This window comes from Balaenoptera ricei, chromosome 1 (assembly GCF_028023285.1).
Source record: "Balaenoptera ricei isolate mBalRic1 chromosome 1, mBalRic1.hap2, whole genome shotgun sequence".
In the NCBI taxonomy this organism is placed as follows: Eukaryota; Metazoa; Chordata; class Mammalia; order Artiodactyla; family Balaenopteridae; genus Balaenoptera; species Balaenoptera ricei.
In genome coordinates, this window is record NC_082639.1 from 32,768,350 (window position 1) to 32,787,759 (window position 19,410).

The following is a 19,410-nucleotide window of genomic DNA, read 5'->3' on the forward strand; positions in this document are numbered from 1 at the left end:
CATGTGGGATCCTCCTAGACCAGGGCTCGAACCCGTCCCCTGCATTAGCAGGCAGAGTCTCAACCACTGCGCCACCAGGGAAGCCCCTGGAATCTACTTTTAAAAAATTTCTCATTTCCCATTTGGGGACAAATGCTGGCATAAACCACCCTGCATGTTGTAGCCAGACAAATCTCCTTTCTTCCTCTTCCCTTCTCCCTCTTCCTATGTTTAGAAACATAGTGGCTGCATCTTTACTACCAAGTCAAATATGCTTTGGTGGTGTACTCACACTTAAAAGAATTCAGTTTTACGCTGGGGAGTAAGAGGGAGAGTGATGGCGTGGTGGGAGGGAGAGCGAGGGTTTTATTTGCTTCATTGCCTTCCCCTCCCCACAAGTTCCTTCATACCAATTAGCCCTCATCCTCCACTGTCATAGGAAAAGATATTTGTAAAGAAAAATGAGGCAGTTCTTGGCTTTTGATCTCCTAAGGACCTGTTGTTAAGGCAATTAAAGGAGTTCTAGAGGGTTATTTTCTCTCTTGAATTTTGGCTCTGGTAAAACTTTAGCACACTCTGCCCCACCTGCCCTGGCCCAGCTTTCCTGATGCTCCATTATGTTTCTCTGCCTGGTCCCAACTAGGCCCATCATCTTGTCATCTTTCACTTTTAAGGTGCTCTTTTCTCTCTCCTTGCTTTTGCAAATTGTGTGGAATTCCTCCTTGCCTCTTCTATCTCTCTAATTTATCTCTTTCTTCAGAGTAGCATTCCATTTCTCATCAGCGTTGTAAGCCTTTCTTGAATTCACCAGCATATGTGGCTCAATTTAAGTTCTTTTAACCATTTTGTCTCTATGACTTCAGTTAACTTTCATATGGTGCCCATGTAATAAAAGAGGAAGTGTTTTATTGCCTCCCTATCTTGCAAATAAACTCTGAGGGTAGTGGTGATATTTCAGGCCTTGTATGACCCGTAGAATCAAGCACATTGCTTGAGTTATAGCAAGTACTCAGCAAATACTCGTTGATTTGTTCCCTAATAATTCATTTGAAGAACGAATTAATATTAAAAAACTGCCTCTTTTTTTCTTGTGTTTAGATCACTCAGTCCTTGGTGTTTCTGCTGTTGGCTACACTTTTCAGTGCATTGACTGGTTTGCCGTGGAGTCTTTATAATACTTTTGTGATAGAAGAAAAACATGGTTTCAATCAGCAGGTAAAATAGAGAATGCAAATGTTCTCTTTTGTGCTTTTGTCCTCTGCTGGGAATAATTAAAACATAATTTGCTATTTTAGAGCATGAATTAATCGAGGAAAAAGGAACTGCAGATATGGTAAAGATCATAGTTTAAAGTCTTGCCATAAACTCCTCTAATGTCTAATGCACTAATGTCTAGTGTTTTTCAGCTAATAACATTTAAATGAGTTTATTTTAAACTATAAAATGCAAGACATTGACTTATTGTCTTAGGCTACCTGTTGTCATATAGGCTCACTGCCTTTTAATTTTTAAAATTGCTTTAATAATGTATCCTTTCTATTCACTTATTTGTTATTTTAAAAGCAGTTTCTTAGTTTCTCATGATGACCTTTTATTTTTTCAGACTTTGGGGTTCTTCATGAAAGATGCAATCAAGAAATTTATTGTGACTCAGTGCATTTTATTACCTGTGTCTTCACTTCTACTTTACATTATTAAAATTGGGGGAGACTATTTTTTTATTTATGCCTGGCTGTTCACACTAGTTGTGTCTCTGGTAAGTGAAATCTTTGTTTCGATTTTCTTTTACAAAATGTTCCTTGGTGAGATAACTATCATTTAATCTTCATTAGCATCTAAATGGTTCTTAAGAAGCAGAAGAAATATAAATAGGTGCTCATATAAATTTCCCTTCTGTTTTCTGCTTTTAGCTATAGAAATAGGAGAGTTGACTCTGACCATAGATTTTCTTCTCCTTATACTGGCTCTTATAGATTCTAGAAGCTAGTTGTTAGTTACCTTTAATGATCCAGTTGTCAAGCAGTTTGGGGCTGTGCATTTGTGAGTTGCCACCAGAATGATGACTAAGTTTGACAATTTGATGACTCTTGACTGAGCTCCAGTGTCTAAAAACCATGGATATTTTGGAGAGAGAATAGATGTAAGCGGGATAAGAAAAAGAAAGCATAAACTTACCTGCTTTCTCCTGCCCTCCTTCCCCTACCTTTCCCTTCCTCCCCCTTCCTCCTCTCCCCTTTGCCCTCTACCCCTTCTTCTCTGTCCCTTGTCCCCTCCTCCTCCCCCTCGCCCTGCCTCTTCCCTTTTCCCGCCACAGCGCCCCCCTTCTTCCCTCTCTTCCTTCTCCCTCCTTTTTCCTCTCTCCGCTTCCCCATTGTCCCTTCTTCACGTCTTCTTTTCCTCTTCTCTTTCCCGTATTCCAAACTGCTTCACAGCACAAACACTACAACACGATCAAAATGGTCTGTTAACAACCCCCAGAAAATACGTCCTATCAGCTCTTCAGCTGCACTGATGATGAGGTTTCTTTTAGTCTGAATTACCATGATGCTCATTGCTTCGCCTCCTGCTGGTGGGATCATGACTGGAAAATGGGTGCTAGTTGGACTTACAAATATATGTCGTATGGCAAATTGAAGTGACAGGAGAGAGAGCAGAGGAAATGCTCCCAAAATGCTTAAGGAAGTGCTGTTTCAATCAGTGTGTATAGTTATGAACTGCAGGTCAGTAATGTTAGCAGGCAAACCAAATAATAGCACACAGTCAAGCTCTAGTAGTTCTTTTTTTAGCAAACACTTCAAGTCTATTATGATTACCTTGAAAGACAGAATTCCAAGTTATGATGGGCTTATGAAGTGTCAGAAATCCCCAAGATAGTTTTGAATGGACCATTTGGCTTTTCAGTTATTACCATATAGAGACTATTCATTTTGATTTAATTCATCAAACAGATATCGAATGCTGTACTGGTACTGTTTCGGGAATACCAGAGCAAATAAGATAAGGTCCCTGTTCTCAGGGCTGGGATCACAAAGTTTTAATATTGAATCTGTATAGTGAGTAGTTTCTCTTTAAGGACATATTCATAGGTTGTTCTCATATTTACGTTTCAGGTGCTTGTCACCATCTATGCTGATTACATTGCCCCTTTATTTGACAAATTCACACCTCTTCCTGAGGGAAAGCTTAAACAAGAAATTGAAGTCATGGCAAAGAGTATTGACTTCCCTTTGACTAAGGTGTATGTTGTTGAAGGTAAGGCTCCCTGGGGTAAGAAGATTTTATTTGAGTGATTTGTTTTATTTGATTAGTTTATTCTTAAAACTTTAATAAAAGAACAAATCAGTTGGTTTGGGGGTATTTTTGTTTGTTTGTTTTTGTTATTTAAAGATTAGGATTTACATTTTGGCTTTTGAAGATTTATAAGAATTGATGACATAGTCCAGGGATAGAAACTGGTGGCCTGATGCCAAGTCCTGCTCTTGCCTGCAGCTATGTTTGGTTGGCTTTATTGTTTTTAATTCTGCACCATGGCCTTTATCACTCCCTGCTATGTCATGATATTAGACTGATTTATTCACTTCTATTACCTGCCTGGCTCCTATATGTAATTGAGTTGGACTCTTGCTTAGTTAGATTCCATTTGGCACTTGGTTTGGGGGCTCAAAAACAAAACCAATGTTATTGGCTTTGTCTCCACCAAGAAAACTTCCAGTGTTCTGCAGGACTCTGATTTCACCTGCAGATTACCCATGATTGGTACCACTTGGTACTTTAGATTAGTTATACTCTGCTTTTCTGATGATTGCTTTTGAAAATTAAGCTATCTATCTGTTAGCTTGTGTAAGACTACTAAAGTCTCAAGGAAACCCACAAAGATGCAAAGAAAAACTGTGTGGTACCATGACTTTCAGAATCTGTAAATTAAAATCCATGTAAATGAGTGAGTGTAGTTCTGCCTCTGCCACTTACCAGCTGTGGGATCTTGGACAAGTCACTTTGCATCTCTGGGTTTCAGTTTTGCTTCCTCTGAACTATGGTCTGGCAAATGCTTTCTGTAAAGGGCTAGACAGTAATTATTTTAGGCTTTGCAGGTCACATGGTCTCTGTTGCAACTATTCAACTCTGCCATGATAGTACAAAAGCAGCCATAGTAATAATACATAAAGAAACAAGCATGGCTGTTTTCTAATAAAACTTTATTTATAAAAATAAGCGGCAGGTTTGATTTGACCTGCAAGCCATAGTTTGCCCTTTCCTCCTCTAAAGTAAAAATCACCATTGAGAAGTAGCTATGGCGGATGAAGGAGTAGAAACTGAGAAGTAATTGCAGGGTCCGGGAGGACAGAGATGGTCACAACTGGAAAGAATGAATTAACAGCAACGAGAAGAGTATAGAAATCTCAGGCATTTGGTGGCCAACTAAAGGCACAATTAGAACATGTCTATGGGGAAATGGTAGAAAAAGAAGCCAATTCATACTACTGCTTTGGCCTCTGAGATTACTAGTCTTTTAATAATATTAAACTCGTAGCACAATGATCAGGGCAGTAGAACAATCTCTGAGGCGCTTTTCCTGAAGGGGCAACCTAAGTTGCCTATCACTTATAATCAGATAACATGAATGCTAATGCTATGACAATAGAGGTAGTTGAGAAGATATGTGATATATACCATCAGTGCTATATGATTTTAGCTGAAATAGTCAGGGAAGGCTTTATGGAGGGTTATAACATGAGCTGGGGCTTTGTGGAAAATCAAGATTTGAGTAGGTGGAGGGTAGCATTTCAGAGGTCAGGCTGTGAAGCCAATAGGCTTGCGTTTAAATTCTAGTTCTAGCACAGATTCCCCGTGTGACTTTGGGCAACTTACCTCTGCTAAACAGAAGTTACTCATCTGTAATGCATGCTTCTGTTGTTGTTAATAATGTTGTCAAAAATATTTTGAGTGAATGAATGTTGTTAATAACAATAACAACACACATGATGGATTTGTAAATTGAAAGGAAAAACTGAGTGAAAAATCAAGAGTCTTGCTCTCAGAAAATGTCAGATAGCAAGTACTGCACAGAGAATTAAACTGATGTGAAGTGATAAAGAATGGCTGAGTAGATACTTTCGATTAGGTCATCAGACAAGACATCTCTGAGCAAATGAATTTAAGCTGAGATCTGAAGGAAGGAGCCATCCATGCCAAGATCAATGGAGAGACCCTCCAGAGCTTTGTATCTTCAAGAAACAGAAAAAAGTCCAGTGTGGCTACCGCATGGCAGGAAAGTGTTATGACATGAAATCTGAGACATAGGCGAGAGTCAGACCACATAGGCCTTTGTAAATCAGAGTAAGGAGCTTGGATTTTATTTTAAGTCTAGGGTTAAAGCTATTGAAGGTTTTAGGCAGGAAAGTGACATGGCCTAGTTTGTACTTTTTACCTATTTTAGGTTGCTTTATAGAGAATAGACGGTAGGGGAGGCAAGAGTAGAAGCAGGGAGAGCAGTTAGGAGGCCAGTGCTGTTCAGGAGGAGATAATGTGGCTTAGACTAGAATAGTAGTAATTGATGGAGAGAAGTGGATATACTGGGGATGTGTTGTAGAGGTAGAGTTGATGGAACTTGCCAGTAGATGACATGTAAAGGAATAAGAGGGAAAGACATCAAAGATAACCACCTAGATTTTTGGACTAAGCAGTTGGATAAATGGTAGGTTACTGAGATGGGAAAAAACTGGGAGAAGAGCAAGTCTGTGAGGGTTTAAATTCTGACGGGTGTGTTACGTACCTTTTGAACATTGTACTAGAGTTCTACAAGCAGTAGTTAGTTGCACGCCAGCCATAGAAACCAACTATGGCTGATTTAACCAGAGAAATTCCTTATTGAAACAATATTTGATAACTCACAAAGTCACCAGAAAGTTAAGTTTACCAAACTTGGGAAGTGGGCTCTCCATTGGGAGACTAGGAACTCAGAATCATCCTGCAGAACCAGTCTGGGGAGGACACTGCTAGTGGCTCCTGATGTTGGAGTCAGCAGTGTGTATCCCTAACATCCCTTCCACTAGCACCTGCAGAATTCATTCCTCACTGCCCTGCTTCTTTGTGTAATTAGCTAACTGTTTCAGAGTCCCCAGTGGGTGCATCTGATTGACTGAGCGAGGGCATTGGGCTAGCTGCCAGGAGTGCTTGGGGAAGCAGATACCTAGCTTTTTAGATTGCTCAAATGAGAAGCAGTCTCTCACAAGACTTGCATGATGTGAAATTCCCTAAACTCTGCAAGGGAATTCTAATACTGGTCAGGGAAAAAACTATACTTGAGAATATAAACAACAGATAGGCACTTTAGCCATCCATGTGGAGATGTAGGCCTGTCAAATAAGCAGCTGGATATATAAATCCCGAGTCCTAGGGAGAGGTCAGGGCTAGAAATAGTGATATGGAAGTATCTGTATCTGGCATGTAGATACCTCCTTGGATGAGGGCACTTAGAGAAGAGAAGGGGGCTCAAGTCAGAGTCAGCAGAGGAGGAAGAGCCAGCAAAGGAGGCTGAAGAGGAGAGACCATTGAGGTAGGAAGAAAACCAGGAGAAGATGGTGTTTCTCTTGAGATAGGAGAAGAAAGTGTTTCAAGGAGGGAGTGGTTAACGGTATCAAATGCTGCCAAGAAGCTGATTAAGACATCATAAATGAAAGATGAAGAGACAGCTGGCCATGCCTTACAATTTCATAGAACGTTTTGGTTTTCAGAGTTCCCAAATACATTACTTCATACCTCAAGTGGTACGATAAATCCATTCAGTAAACAAGCATTATTGAATAAATACTACATGCAAGGCATAGTGATACAAAAAGCTTATGGTCTAGTGCAGGGACTCTTAAAACTTTAGTGAGTATAAGAATTCCCTGAGAGTTTGTTAAAAGATTCCTCGGCTCCATTCCCAGATATTGGGTGTTTCTAGTATTTATGTCTAACAAGTACCCGTAGGTGATTTTGGTGTAGGCATTCTTTGGGCCACACTTTGAGATACTTAGACCAGTGGGAGATACTAAGACATTCATTTTGTTTTATTTATCTGCCTACTTCCATAGATAACTTCAGGTAGCTTCTAAGAAATATTTTTAAATTAATTTAAAAATTAGAATCAGAGAAGATAGAAATGAGATAGAAGTATAAGATCCAGATACCCAGCTTTCCAGATCCTAAGGTCCTATATTATTGATAAAATTGGACCACATGTTTGGCTCTTAACTTCCAGGCAACCAAACCAAAAAGTCCTGGCCTCATATCATAAACGGGAAAATAAAACTTAAAGAAATTAAGAAAGTTTCTTATATTTACACAACTAATACATGGCAGAGCCAAGATTTGAACCTAAAGTCATTCTTAACCACTAAATTCACTGCACATACTAGAACATAAAATATAAAGAAAATAAAGTATAGAAAATAAGGAAAAATATAAAGAAGAAGATAAAAATCAACCATAGTTCAGCTACTGTTAGCCACTGTTAAAAATTTAGGGTTTTTTTTTTTCAGTCTTTTTAAGATAGTTTTAATTTTTTCTGATTAAATAAGTATACTGACTTTAAAAGCCTTGGAACAGAGAAAAGTATAAGGGAGGGAGCAAAAATCCATATTTCTAGAAGCCAGTGATAAACACTTCAATATTTTAATATATTTCTTAATAGGCTTGTGTTTCTGCTTTTCTATTTACATGTACATTTTTTCATGATAATAATGGAATTTTATATACATGAAATTTTACATCCTTTTCAGTTATGTTGGTGAGCTTTTTCCTATCTTGTTAAAATATTTCAAAAGTATACTTTTTTTCTGGCTGCTTAAAATTCCATTTCATAGCTTTACCATAATTTAATCATTCCATGACTGTTGGATATTTAGGCTTTATTTATTTACTTATTGCTATAAAGCTGCAATGAGCATAAATATTTGTTGTCAAGACTGCAAAGAAACAGACACTTTCCACTGCTGGTGGTGATTTATGTTGATATAATACTCTTCAGGTGTTAAACAATTTGAAAATGTTAATGTCCTTTCCAGTAATTCAGTTTCTAGGCGTCTCTCCAAAAAACCCCATACTTTTTAATTATTTTCCATGCTTTGAACTGTCTTTTCCTTAGGATCTAAACGCTCTTCCCACAGCAATGCTTATTTTTATGGCTTCTTCAAGAACAAGCGAATAGTTTTGTTTGACACTCTACTAGAAGAGTATTCTGTACTAAACAAAGACAACCAGGAGGAGTCTGGCATGGAACCCCGCAATGATGGAGAAGGGGACAGTGAAGAAATAAAAGCTAAAGTTAAAGTGAGTTCTTCTCTTCCTAAGAGACCCTGGCTTAGTTTTTATGAACAGTTCCTGTGACAACTCAATAACATTAATTTCTATGTAGTGAGTGTTGATTCAGGGAGACTATCAAATAAAAACACAGTGGCACCTTTATAACTGTGGTATTTGGGAGAGATTATCACTATCGTTACACGCTAACTACCTTGCAAGCTTTCACAGAATGTACACAAGTATAAGGTAGGAAAATTCTTATGATTATAAGCTGTCTTTAAAACAGGGACTTTATATATAATTCCTGACATGTTTATGATTGAAGAATTCCCACAGGCAAGATAAAAAGACGATAAACATCTCATTTTTAGCTTAATTGAGATATAGTAACTATAGGCTTTGGCAGTGGAGAGACTTGAATTTGAATCCTGGTTCTGTCATTTAGTAGCTGTGCATTCTTGGGTATACTATGTAACTTGGTCAGTTTTCTTTTGTTTGTTTAACAAATATTTATGAAATGTAAACTCTGTGCTGAGATACTTTCCTTGGCACTAGGAATACAAAAATAAAGAGGCAAACCTTGCTCTTAAGGAGTTTATAGTCTAAAGGGGAGAAAGTCATACAAGCACAGTACAATATGGTAATTGCTGCAGTGAAGCTATAAATACTGGATGCAGTGAGAGCACAAGATAAGACGTTTGTTAAATCTGACCTTTTAGTCTGAGAAAGCTTTTTCTGAATCTTCTCCTGGATGAGGTCAGCTAATGCTGATTAGCAAAATCTAAAGTATACCAAGACTAAATGGGGAGGGGAAACACTGATAAGAAAACAGTACATATTTCATCAGAAACAGTCTCCAGTAGTTGTGTGTGTGACGGAATGTGCCATTGGCTTTGGTGTCATTCAGAGATGATTTGGGATCTGTGTAACTCTGGGCAAGTAACTTAAGCTCTCTAAATCTTTGATTTCTTAACTGAAAGACAGTGCCATCAGGGTTTCTCATCTTGGCACTATTGACATCTTGGACTGGACAATTTTTCATCATGGGAGTCTATCTTGTGCATCATAAGATGTTTAGCAGCATCTCTGGCCTCTCCCTTTAGATGCCAGTATCAGTCCCTCCTTTCCCAACAATTGTGACAATGAAAAATGTCACTAGACATTGCCAGATGTCCCTGGGGTTGGGGGGTGCTGGAGGGAGGGGGCAAGATCACTCCTAGTTGAAAAACACTGGGATAAAGATGCCTACCTTTTAGGGTTGTTAAGATTAAATTAAATAATATATGTGAATAACCTTGTACTCTATGTACTTTAAGTACCAGAAAATAACTATTATCACTGAGCATCTGTTTTGACTCTAAAGAGATGGTCTAATAGAGTGCCTAGCCTGTTTTAAATATGTAGATGGAACAAAATTCTGTGAAGGGGTTAAACAGCATTGGGTGAAGGTTAACTCCTTTGATTATATATTTTTTTTATTTTATTTTTTTTTATAATTCTTTATTTTATTTATTTATTTTTGGCTGTGTTGGGTCTTCGTTTCTGTGCGAGGGCTTTCTCCAATTGCGGCAAGCGGGTGCCACTCTTCATCGCGGTGCGCGGGCCTCTCACTATTGCGGCCTCTCTTGTTGCGGAGCACAGGCTCCAGACGCGCAGGCTCAGTAATTGTGGCTCACGGGCCTAGTTGCTCCACGGCATGTGGGATCTTCCCAGACCAGGGCTCGAACCCGTGTCCCCTGCATTGGCAGGCAGATTCTCAACCACTGCACCACCAGGGAAGCCCCAATTATATTTATTTTTAAGTGGGTTTATCAGATTTCCCTAGCAGTCCAGTGGTTAAGACTCTGTGCTCCAAATGCAGAGGGCACGGGTTCGATCCCTGGCTGGGGAGCTAAGACCTCACATGCCACGTGGCGGGGCCAAAAAAAAAAGGGGGGGGGGAAACAAGTGGGTTTATCCTGTCCGGATATTGGAATAAAAGTCGTTTTGGTCTGACCAAGAGTCATAGGACTTTAAGCTAGGAAGAGCTCTTAAGGTCATCTTATAGACAGGAAAACTGAAGTCCAAAAAGAGTAACCAGGTGACAACAGTGGGGAATCATGCAAGTTCAGCAAGTCAACCTGCTGAAGAGGTATCCACATACAGGGTGGATTACTTTATAGCCAAACCTGGGTGTTAGATAGTGGTCTGCTGATTTCAGTAATGAAATAACTGACCTTTAGTATTTGTGAGAACAGTATTCTTTGGCTTAAATCTTAGAAAAGATTAGTCTTTTGAACCCTGTTGAATGGAGTTTGGGTTATTTTGTTGGCTTCTTGAAGAGTAGCTGCAAATATTTTAGCATCTATGTATAAGTTACATAGTCCTACCCTAGAGAACCTGTAGTAGAGGAGAGTAGATATGTATACAAATAGCCCATAGTTTAAGGCAGAGGGTGGTAAATGAGTGGCTGAAATAGTGTGGCTTTTAGAAATTAAGAAATTAATGCAGATGCTAATGGTCAGACAGTTTCTTAAAAGAGAGGATATTTGAACTAGGCAAAATTTTGACTTGGGGATGGAGCTTTTCAGGTTGAAGATATGGAATGAATAAAGCTATAAAGACAACTACACAATGGCTATTCTGAGACTAATGAATAAATGGATTCTTGTAGAAGGGGATAGAAAGGTAGGCCAGGACCAGTTTGTAAAGTACTTCTTCCTGAAAACATTGAGTGCTTGTTTTCAGTGGCCTGGAAAGTTTAGATTGATTTGGGTAGAGGCCAAAGCTTGTTTTAGGAAGTTTAAAATTTGGTGGCAACATATATGATAGAGCAAAGATTAGAGGCAAGGGGGACTTCTAGGGGCCTATTGCATCAAGATAAGCAAGATAAGCATGAAATAAGGGCCTACACTAGAGTGAGAGGTGAGAATAAGTGTGGAGTCATAATAAAAGATGGATTTAAAGTACTTGGGTGATTGCTCTTATGGGGAGTAAAGGAGAAAGTCAAAGACTGATGTAGAATGCCAGTGCATGTACCACAGGTAAGGTAATTTTAGGTAGTATATCAATATTTAAAATTTGAATGGCTATATGTGTATTAATGTATATTAGGAAAAAGATAAAACTGGCTTATGATTTCATGAAAATTGTCATTTAGGATAAGGCTAAGTTTTAAAAAGTGAATTGATTTTTTTTAAGATATTAAATAATCACACAGAGAATACACAAGTGTGGCAGTAGTTTAGGAAATAGTGGTTTATTCAGCACCTGCTACTGAACGCCTACTATGTACAACACAGTGGGGGATACAAAAATGGTTTTAAGTCTGGATCACGTAGAAAGGATGAAGTGTTTCATTTTGAACAGACGTTTAAAGAAGAAAACTAAAGTTATCTGAAATCCCTCCTCTTAGAGATAACTACTATTAACATTTTGATGAATATCTCCGTACTGGCTATTCACATTTTAAAAGATGTCTAGGAAACTTACTCTCTGCAGTTTTATCCTTCAGAAGATAAATTCGATCATTGGAACAACCTGTCTCAAAAGCAGTTTAAGTAAAAGCAAAAATTTTAATATATAAAAGCTGTATATAAAAGCTGTCCTTTTATAGAAGAAAACAAGTATTTCCCCAGCAAGTGCTAGGGTCATGTGAAAGTCTTCCCAGCTGATAAGTATAATAGAGGACAAGATCCTGAGATGTGGGTTTGGCTTTTACCCACTACTTATTAGCAAGATGATCTTAAGACATTTTAACTTCTCGGTGTCCTTTATCTCTAAAATGAAGATATTACTTCCCATCTTGTGCAGCTTGGTGTTGTGAGGATCAAATGAATCAGCATATGAATTTTATGAAAAGGAAAGTGCTATAGAAAAGTGAAAGATATGTGGTACTTATTTTTGTTCTTGTATGTGAAATTTGCAAGGGAAGAAAAGAAAATCCAGTTTTGTCTAAGAATCTACCACCAATAAACAAGTCTCCTTTCTGCAGAAAGTGACCCTTATTTAAGCTCTTTTCATTCCATATCTTTGAATGTGACTCCATGCAGTTCTGAATAACTTCCTAAACCCAGACATCAAACCAAGAGACAAGAGCCTATGTTATCTAATAGAGACCTGCTTGTTTTATAAAAGAATTAATTCATAGCTCATACTGGGAAGCAGGTAACTAGTGAAAATAGAAGCCTAAAGACTGTGTTACTTTATATAAAATGAGGCTAATGATAGCTGCCTTCTAGTAGTGGAGATTAACAAACTGTATGTAAAATATCTAATAATACAGTGTCTAGTACATAGACCATTTAATGAGTGGGAACTGTTATCATTATTATTAAACAAAGCAGCCTATTTTGGTTATTATTAAACTAGTAGACAAATTAGAAAACATGAAAAATCCAACTAACCATAAACATCTTACTATATATATTTCTAGTCTTTATAAACCATCATTTTTTAAAATCATTCTCCTCGGGACTTCCCTGATGGTGCAGTGGTTAGAATCCGCCTACCAATGCAGGGGACACGGGTTTGAGCCCTGGTCCGGGAAAGTCCCATATGCTGCGGAGCAACTAAGCCCATGTGCCACAACTACCGAGCCTGTGCTCTAGAGCCCACGTACCACAACTACTGAAGCCTGCGCACCTAGAGCCTGTGCTCCGCAACAAGAGAAACCACCGCAATGAGAAACCCGCACACTGCAATGAAGAGTAGCCCCCGCTCACCGCAACTAGAGAAAGCCCACACACAGCAACGAAGACCCAAAGCAGCCAAAAATAAATAAATAAATGAATAAATTAATTAATTAATTAATAAAATAAAATCATTCTCCTCTTATTGGGTATATGGGTTGTTTCCAGTGTTTTGCTGTTAAAAATATTCTTGCAATGAATATTTTTGTATATAAATCTTCAGCTGCACCTCTTAATTTCCCCCTTAGAATACATGTCTATTAATTGGTGCTTTGTTCGTTATTCCGTCTTGATGGCCATTCCCTGAAGGTACAGGTACACGTGTCTCTTAGCCATTTAAGAAACTAGGCTAGTTATCTCATTCTTTACTTTCTCTACCAAATGTATTCTGACCTAAATACTGATGTTTAAAAGGAAAAGAGATAATAAATGTAAATGCTATCTTGCCAGTCATTTTAATCTATCCCTCTTTTTCATGCATCTACCCAGCCTCATTTTTAAGTGGTCATTTTCCTTAAAAATGAGGAATTGGTGAAGGAGTGGAAAAGTGGTAGAATATCTAGATTCCAGTATCTTGCTGCCTGTGTTTCCATTAGGTTGCATTTTTCTAAGGTGTATAAAACAAGATAAATTCCCTTTTTGTCTCTTTTTTTTTTTGTACTTCACTCTTTTAAGTAGCTGGAGTTTATTTCAAAACTGTTAGCCTTCACTTTCTAGGGTATATATTGTGTAATTGTTGCGGGATAGATATGTGTCCCATAGATGAAGCTTTTTTATTATTTTGTTTATTTTTTTTAAAACAAGAATATTTTTTAAATATTTATTTATTTTTTATTTATTTATTTATTTTAATTAATTAATTTATTTATTTATTTTTGGCTGTGTTGGGTCTTCGTTTCTGTGCGAGGGCTTTCTCTAGTTGCGGCAAGCGGGCGCCACTCTTCATCGCGGTGCGCGGGCCTCTCACTATCGCGGCCTCTCTTGTTGCGGAGCACAGGCTCCAGACGTGCAGGCTCAGTAGTTGTGGCTCACGGGCTTAGTTGCTCCGCGGCATGTGGGATTTTCCCAGACCAGGGCTCGAACCCGTGTCCCCTGCATTGGCAGGCAGATTCTCAACCATTGCGCCACCAGGGAAGCCCTAAATATTTATTTTTAAATAGCAACGTACTTTATTTTTTAAAGTAATTAACTAATTAATTTTTGGCTGCGTTGGGTCTTAGTTGCTGCGCACGGGCTTTCTCTAGTTGCAGTCAGCAGTGGCTACTCTTTGTTGCAGTGTGCGGGCTTCTCATTGCGGTGGCTTCTCTTGTTGCAGAGCACGGGCTCTAGGTGCATGGGCTTCAGTAGTTGTGGCTCGCGGGCTCTAGGGCATAGGCTCAGCAGTCGTGGCGCACGGGCTTAGTTGCTCTGCGGCATGTGGGATCTTCCCGGACCAGGGCTCGAACCCATGTCCCCTGCATTGGCAGGCAGATTCTTAACCACTGAGCCACCAGGGAAGTCCCGAAAAATATTTACTTTTTAATAAATTTTTTTTATTTTGGCTGCGCCAGGTCTTAGTTGCGTCATGCGGGCTTCTTAGTTGCGGCAGGCAAACTCTTAGTTGTGGCATGCGTGTGGCATCTAGTTCCCTGACCAAGGATTGAACCCAGGCCCCCTGCATTGGGAGCCTGGAGTCTTATCCACTGCACTACCAGGGAAGTTCCTGATGTGGGCCATTTTTTTAAAGTCTTTATTGAATTTGTTACAATATTGCTTCTGTTTTATGTTTTGGTTAAGTGTACAGTTCAGTGGTTTTTAGTATATAATGTGCAACCATCACCATATCACATTCATCCTTTTACTTTTAACCTTACTGTTTTTATATTTTAGATGTCTCATACATAGACTTTGTTGTTATGGTTGCTTTTAAATCCAATCTAACACTCACTGTCTTTTTTTTTGACAAGCTTTATTCATTCATGTATATTGTGATTACTGATATATTTGGAATTATTTTTACCATATTATTTTATGCCTTTTTTCCCCTCTATCCTTTTCATATCCTCCCCACCTCCACCCCAAACATATACACACACATCCTCCTGTTGCTTTATTTTTAGAACTTATTGAAGGTTTTTAAAAAATGATATTTGGGTTGTCATTAAGGTTTGAAGGTTCATATATGACTATTCTTTTAATGGTTGCTGTTAAAAATAAATCATGCCCATATAACCTAAAATCTTAAAATATACAGTATCTTCACTGCTTCCTGAACAATCCAGGAAACTTAAATAAACACTTTGATCTAGTTATACCCCCTTCATATTATGTTTTAGTTTTATCTTGTTTATTTTTTACCCCTAAAATTAGCATTATTATTATTTTATACAATCATTATTTAAGTTTACCTATGTGCTTACCTGTGTCTTTGCTTACCATTCCATATTCCTTTTAGAAATTACTTTGCTTCTTCCAGAGTATACGCTTTAGAAATTTCTTTGGAAAGTTGTTTTTGTTTTATTTATTTATTTATTTATTGGCTGCATTAGGTCTTTGTTGCTACGCGCGGGCTTTCTCTAGCTGCGGCAAGCGGGGGCTACTCTTCGTTGTGGTATGCGGCCTTCTCATTGCAGTGGCTTCTCTTGTTGTGAAGCACAGGCTCTAGGTGCGCGGGCTTCAGTAGTTGTGGCTCGCAGGTCATAGAGCGCGGGCTCAGTAGTTGTGACACACTGGCTTAGTTGCTCCGCGGCATGTGGGATCTTCCCCGACCAGGGCTTGAACCTATGTCCCCTGCATTGGCAGGCGGATTCTTAACCACTGTGCCACCAGGTGAGTCCCTGTTTTTGTTTGTATATCACTCTCATTCTAGATATCAATTCAAGATTGACAGCTATTTATCCTAGCATCCTAATATTTGTTTATTTATTTTTTCCTATTCTGTTCTGATTTCCTTTGTTCCTGTTGAAAAAGTCTGCTCTGTGAGAATTCCCTGGCAGTCCAGTGCTTAGGACTCCACGCTTCCACTGCAGGGGCCATGGGTTCGATCCCTGGTTGGGGAACTAAGATCCTGCCTGCCACATGGCCAAACAAAAAGAAAAAAAAAGTCTGCTCTGAGCTTATTGTCTTTTTTTTTTTTTTTTAGTTTTCTCTGGTTATTCTTAAGATTTTTCTTTGATTTTCGTGTTGTGAAAGTACGGACTTCTTTATCCCAGTCCTGCTTGGGATATACTGTGGTTCCTAAATCTAAGGACTCATATCTTTCCTGAAGTTTTAAAAATTCTTTGCCATTATCTAAAGTTTTCCTTGTTTCCCGTTCTCCCTAGTCTATCTTTCTGGAGTTCCAGTTAGATGAATGTTATACCATCTCATTCTGTCTCCCATGGGTGCTAACCACTCTTCTATATTTGTCTCTTGGAGCTGCATTCTGTAATTTTTCAGCTCTACACTCCAGTTCATGGATTCTTTCTTTAGCTATATTTAATCTGTTCTTTAACCAGTCCATTGTGTTTTAAAGTTCTAATTGGTTCTTTTTCAAATCAGTCGTTTCTGGTAGTCTCTTATTCCTTCCTCATGTTTTTAGTTCCCTTGTTTGTATAAAACATGCTTATTTTTTATTCTGTATCTGATAATTCCAGTATCTGAAGTCTTAAGGAGCTAATGCAGCTCCATATTGTTTCTGCTAACTCTTACTCATTGTGGCTTGTTTTCTGAAGTATTTGGTAATTTTTATTGTGAGCTCATAATAGGTCAATGATCTTAATCTTCGGGAATCTTGAAGGGCCTGGGTTTAGGGTACATTCCTCAACAGAGGATTTGTATTTGCTTCTATCAGTTGGCCCCAGTGCTACCAAGCCAGAAGCACTTTAATATCTCATCTTGGGGTTTTCTGGACCATGCAGATAATGTTTTTGAATTTTAATGGAGACTTTTCTTTTTTTTCCACTTTAGATGAACTTGACACAGTTGGGTTACTTTGCCAGCATTTTTTTTTTTTTTTTTCTGGTTCACTCTTTGACTCAGAGTATACCCCTTCATGGGATTATGCAAGGGATGTTAATTTCAACTCCTCACCTTTGGCTTTTTCTTACTTTAAAATAAACTAAACTGTATGTTTAAAGGATATTTGTTTTACCTTATTAAGCATTTTTAGATGTTTTTCAGAGTATGTGTGTGTTGGTGAGTGAATGTGGGTATGCACATGTGAGAGTGTGTGTATAAGATTAAATTGTTCATTGTGTCTTGGCACTATTTAAATTGAATCTGGAAAGTTTATAAACAGTGAGAATTTTATTTGGCTTTGTAAACATTATATTTTATCATTCATATGACCACCTACCATTTAGGTTATTTATTTTATTTTATTTATTTATTTAATTTATTTATTTTTATGCAGCATGCGGGATCTTAGTTCCCAGACCAGGGATCGAACCTGTGCCCCCTGCAGTGGAAGCATGGAGTCCTAACCACTGGACCACCAGGGAATTCCCTATGTTTAGTTATTTTTAAAGCAGTACTATAATAATATGCAAATGATTACATATCTGTTAACTAAAAAATTGTTTATTTGATAAATGTTGAATAATTTACTTTTATATCTATAGTTGTGTGAAAGTTGAAAGCACAGGTCTCTGGCATCAGACTACTTGGCTTCACATCCCAGGTTTTCTATTTATTGGCTGTATGGCCATAGGAAAATTAGTTAATTTCTCTGTACCTAGATTTTCTCTTTATTTTTTAAGTTTTTTAATTTTTTAAATTAATTTTTATTAATTAATTGCTTTACAATGTTGTGTTAGCCACCACTGCATAAGAAAATGAATCAGCCATACACATACAGATATCCCCTCCCTTTTGGACCTAACATTTAGGTTACCACAGTGCATTAGGTAGAGTTCCCTGTGCTATACAGTATGTTCCCATCAGTTGTCTAGATTTTCTCATCTTTAAAGGGCAGTAATAAGTGTACTTATCTCATATTGTGATTATGATGTATAAATGAGTTATAATACAGTATTTAGCACAGAGGACCTGGTACATAGTCACTGTTTAATAAATGTTAGCAACTTTGTTGTTACTTTTTTAATCTTTCCTGGACTATTCTTTATATGTGTTGAAGGAAGAAAAAATATGTATGCATTTGTGTGTGTATGTGTGTGTGTGTATGTATGTATTTACATATATATTTGTAATGTTGGTTTGAGAGGCTATAATAAAGTTAGGGAAGCAGAGCTCCAATAAATTTTAACATTAAATTTTACTTTATTAAAGTAACACAAACATATTGTTTAAAAGTTCAGAGTACAAAAAAAGCATATAATAAAATATAGCAGTTTCATGTTTCTCGCTTCTCTGTGCTGCTCACGTCCTGCCAGGTCCCTTTCCCCACAGACTGCAACTCTTTTAGCTTCTTCTGACATTTACACATATCATTTTTCTATATTGTATGTGTACTATTATTTATTGACACTATCTCTCTCTTTTTTTTTTTTTTTCTGTACCGCACGGCATGTGACATCTTAGTTTCCCCAACCAGGGATCCACCCTGCGCCCCCTGCAGTGGAAGTGCAGAGTCTTAACCACTGGACCGCCAGCGAAGTCCCTGACACTGTATCTCTTGACTTTCACTTACGGTAGATGAGGATTTAGCTCTTGTCCTAACATCCGCTCTGCTCCTCCTTTCCCTCAATTCTTGCAATATAGTCCCTGTTACAGTTCTTGGTTTAATCAGAAGCAAAACATTTTTGTAAACATTATTGTAAAACAGCATTGTACCTACTCACTGCTGAGCATGCCTTACCTTTTTTCCCTCTTGCTTAATAATTGCTTTTTTTTTAAAGTGTGCTTAGTTTTCCTTTTATCTTTTTGCTAATTCTTCTCATGACTTCTGCTGTCTTTCAGTATAATTTCCTCAAGTTTAATTGCGTCATTTACCTTATTAGTTTTAGTCCCCCTCACCCCTGCCACACCCCGAGAGAGATCTCTGTTTTCTTTCTTTGGGGTGGTTTCTCTGAAGCCCTGCTCTTCAGCTCTCATACTGGACTTCCCTTGTGCTCATCCTTGATTCCATGTTGATTTGCTGTGTTCTCTTGATAGTGTACGTCTTCTGCTAGTTTCTTCAAGTTAAAAAGATGGTGTGGTGACTGAGAGTGTGATCATGGCAGCCCTCAACAGATTTTCTTTCGAGCCACACTGTTCAAATCTGGATGGGTTACCCTCTCTAGCTGGTGTATAGATGTCATTCTGAGGTTGCCCTTTACCATTAGAGATTTCCTTCACTTCTCTCCTGCATTGGGTCTCCTGTGTTCTGTATTCCATGACTTTTTTTTTTTTTTTAATTTGTATCCTTTTTTTTTTTTTTTTAAAGATTTTATTGATTGATTGATTGCTATGTTGGGTCTTCATTTCTGTGCGAGGGCTTTCTCTAGTTGCGACAAGCGGGGGCCACTCTTCATCATGGTGCGCGGGCCTCTCACTGTTGTGGCCTCTCTTGTTGCGG

General features: G+C 38.2%; 1 protein-coding gene across 1 annotated transcript in view; it reads left to right on the top strand.

Annotated features, from left to right (window-relative positions):
- ZMPSTE24 (zinc metallopeptidase STE24) overlaps nt 1-19,410 on the top strand; it is a 50,250-nt gene that overhangs the window by 20,293 nt on the left and 10,547 nt on the right. The window contains exons 4-7 of the mRNA XM_059919778.1: nt 1,078-1,194; nt 1,583-1,735; nt 3,090-3,231; nt 8,108-8,292. Of these exons, the coding sequence (XP_059775761.1) occupies nt 1,078-1,194; nt 1,583-1,735; nt 3,090-3,231; nt 8,108-8,292 (597 nt within the window). The remainder of the gene's footprint in view (nt 1-1,077; nt 1,195-1,582; nt 1,736-3,089; nt 3,232-8,107; nt 8,293-19,410) is intronic.